The following is a 3,633-nucleotide window of genomic DNA, read 5'->3' as shown; positions in this document are numbered from 1 at the left end:
GTGGAGCTGCCCCCTGCTGGCTGTCAGAGAGAATGCAGGTTCAACAAACTGTCCGTTATATAAACTGTCGGTGGTCAGTACTCACAGGTCTCAAAGTATCAGGGATAGGGTACAACAGTATGGAGACGCAGCGTGTGAACGATTTTTTGTTGTGTCACAAATCATCCGTAGTTCATAAGAGAAAAATCCTCTCTCAGTCTTTGTGTTTAATAAAGTCACAAGAAGAACACAGCCCTCATTTTAAGGTGTTGTTTTGTGAAAGTGAAACCAACGTGGTACCAAATGCAGCACTGCCGTGTGGCTCACTGCGCGTCCGATGTGTTTCATTCAGGTTGATGGAGGAATTTTTCTGTACAAAAAGATTATTAAAAGGAAAAGTTACTAAAAACATTTATTCAATGTGTTTGTTGTGAAAGATATCTGTCAATTAAAATTAGTAGAATTAGACAAGTACTTTTTACTGTTAATTGTCACTAACTTCACATAATTGTAGAATTGTATTAACAGTATTAAAGTATTTTTTTTTTGGCCTTTTATGCCTTTATTTGATAGATATAGAGAGAGACAGGAAAGGGTGACAGAGAGAGAGGGGACAACATGCAGCAGGTCGGACTCAAACCCGGGCCACTGCATATATGGGTCGCCAGCTCTACCGACTGAGCTAACCAGGCGCCCTGTATACAGTATTAAACTTGAATTTAACAGTTTATTCTATTACATAAACAATAACTACCTGCGAATAAATTATAGATTTGCAAATGTAATTCTTTATATGTGAAAAAAAAGAAAATTGTCTTTAATTATGCAGTTACAGATTTTCACATTATTTTAAATTAGATATGTTAATTCACAGGATATTTTGTGATAAATTGTAAAACAGATTTATTTTACAGTTTAATATTGTGATATTTTTAGGGACAACCTGTTTGTATGTAAAATCTTGTGTGTACAGAAAATAAACTTCTTAAGTAAAGTAGCTCAGATTTGGGTAAATGTACCGAGTTACATTCCATATTAGATTACAGGACGTTAATAAAATGTAGATAAACTCCTGGAGAACCACAGTCCCTGTGGTCACTGAACGCCACCTGTATTGCTGAGTGCAGATAACTGAGGTGGAATTTATCCATATTGATGTTGCACTAATAGAGTATTCATTACTCATTAGCAGCAGTCAAGCTGTCAAATCAATGAGACCTTTTGCTTTAGGAAGCCGCCGGAGCCAAAGCAAAGCGCTTGTTTAACAGCAGCCGGAAGATAAAATCTGAGCTATAAATCTGAGACTGAGAGAGTCTATAGCTCACAACGCCATTACTTACTTTCACTGCGCAGTGAAGCTTTACAGTGTATGAGACACACAGGAAACACTTTCCTTTTAGACCATTTTACAGACTTAGATCTTTTCCTTAAAACACTGTGAACCAGAACTTTTTCAGAGTTTTCTGTTAGAAATGTTCAGTCCGGGTCTCCAACTGTTACACTGACAGATGCTGACCTGCATATGTTGGACAATAAGCATCATTAGCATTAATAATCAGCTTTATGGACAATATCTCAGCAGCTGATTGGATGATTTGGATAATCAGGGAGGTTTTGGGTTATTGAGGACGCTGAATCCATTTCTGACATTTTTAAAATACAAAATGGACGTTTAAACCAGAAGTGTAAATATTTCAACTCCCAGTGGGCTGATTGTGAATGATTTCAAGGTTATTGATAGGATTAATACATTGTATGTAAATGTAAAGCATTTTGTCATTGACCTGTGTCTCTGCCGCTGCGGTTAATAATCAACTTATTAATCAAAATAAAACCAAACTGATAATTAAAATAAACACTTGAACAAACATCAGCGTGATAAGAATAAGTATAAGTAATAATTAATTTTAAATACATTAAACACATTAAACGATGTTCAAATACTTGGTTTGGTGTGTTAGCATGCAACACAACATTTGCTAATAAACAAAATTAGAGCTGAGGGGCTGATTGAAATTCACAAGTCTTCCAGTCATGGAAACTCCTGGAAATTAATTAAAAAGACCAAATATTCTGTAAATGTTTACTGTTTTTTTTTAAAACTTATGTTTTGTTTTGAGAAAAAATGTTGCCAAGTTCGCCACAAAAGCAAGCTAACACAGACTGTCCTGGAAATACATTTCTTAAAAAGAGTATTAGACACATTAAAGTGTTGACCTGATGATGGCACTAGATAAAGTCAGACGGACGTGAATGTCTGAACCAAAATCCGTCCAATAGTAGTTGAGATATTTCAGTCTCAACCACAAGTTGCTATACCTTTAGACTTTGCTAATTTCACTACATTCCCTGAATTATTCCCTGAGATGAAGATGTTTTCTAACCGCTGTCTGTCATGCTCTCTCTGTAGATCGAGGACATGCAGTGGCCTCGAGGCGAGCAGGACATTCCCAGCTCCGTGTGCAGCCTTCCCTGTAAAACCGGCGAGAGGAAGAAGGTGGTGAAGGGCATGCCGTGCTGCTGGCACTGCGAGCCCTGCGACGGCTACCAGTACCAGTTCGACGAGTTCAGCTGCAAGCTCTGCTCCTACAACATGAGGCCCAACGCCAACCGCACGGTGTGCCAGCCCATACCCATCATCAAACTGGAGTGGCACTCGCCCTGGGCAGTGATCCCAGTTTTCCTGGCAATGCTCGGGATCATCGCCACAATCTTCGTCATGGCTACGTTCATCCGCTACAACGATACGCCAATTGTCCGAGCGTCCGGCCGGGAGCTGAGCTACGTCCTGCTCACTGGGATATTTTTATGTTACATCATCACGTTCCTCATGATTGCCAAGCCGGATGTCGGCGTGTGCTCGTTCAGGAGGATCTTCCTGGGTCTGGGTATGTGCATCAGCTACGCCGCGCTGCTCACCAAAACTAACCGCATCTACCGGATCTTCGAGCAGGGAAAGAAGTCGGTGACGGCTCCCCGGCTGATCAGCCCCACCTCACAGTTGGCGATCACCTCCAGCCTCATCTCGGTCCAGCTCCTGGGGGTGTTCATCTGGTTTGTGGTGGATCCGCCCAACACCATCATCGACTACGACGAGCAGAAGACCTTCAACCCGGATCTAGCGCGAGGGGTGTTGAAATGTGACATCACGGATCTTCAGATTATCTGTTCATTGGGTTACAGTATCTTGCTGATGGTGACGTGTACTGTTTACGCCATAAAGACCCGCGGGGTCCCGGAGAATTTTAACGAGGCCAAACCCATCGGGTTCACCATGTACACCACCTGCATCGTCTGGCTGGCTTTTATACCTATCTTCTTTGGCACGGCGCAATCTGCAGAGAAGGTAAGAGCCAACGCATGAATGAGTGGAAGATATGTAGATGATGAACTGCAGGATGGATGAATGGATGATGGATACAACTGTTCATGTTCAGTGGAGAGCTCAGATTCACAGATTGCTCTTTATTGGGAACTGATCTGAAATCTGCACTGTTCAATATTATATGTTTTGTAAAGGCTGTTTTCCATCTGATCTGCTTGTTGTGACAACAGAAACCATTCAGATTTCAGTGAAGGAATTTACAGCTTTACAGTCAGTGAACTTTATCATAAAATATCATTATAAAATAAATAATAAAACCATCATGAGAG

General features: G+C 41.0%; 1 protein-coding gene across 1 annotated transcript in view; it reads left to right on the top strand.

Annotated features, from left to right (window-relative positions):
• The window catches only part of LOC118328772 (metabotropic glutamate receptor 7-like), an 8,251-nt gene extending 4,908 nt beyond the window's left edge, over window positions 1–3,343 (top strand). Inside the window, exon 2 of the mRNA XM_035662671.1 lies at window positions 2,390–3,343. Coding sequence (XP_035518564.1) covers window positions 2,390–3,343 — 954 coding nt within the window. The remainder of the gene's footprint in view (window positions 1–2,389) is intronic.
• The last annotated feature ends 290 nt before the right edge of the window (window positions 3,344–3,633 follow it).

This window comes from Morone saxatilis, unplaced genomic scaffold, assembly GCF_004916995.1.
Source record: "Morone saxatilis isolate NCDOM2014 unplaced genomic scaffold, NCSU_SB_2.0 Contig18, whole genome shotgun sequence".
Taxonomy (NCBI): Eukaryota; Metazoa; Chordata; class Actinopteri; family Moronidae; genus Morone; species Morone saxatilis.
Note: the sequence above shows the minus strand (reverse complement) of the source record. Positions and strands in the feature narration are given on the sequence as shown.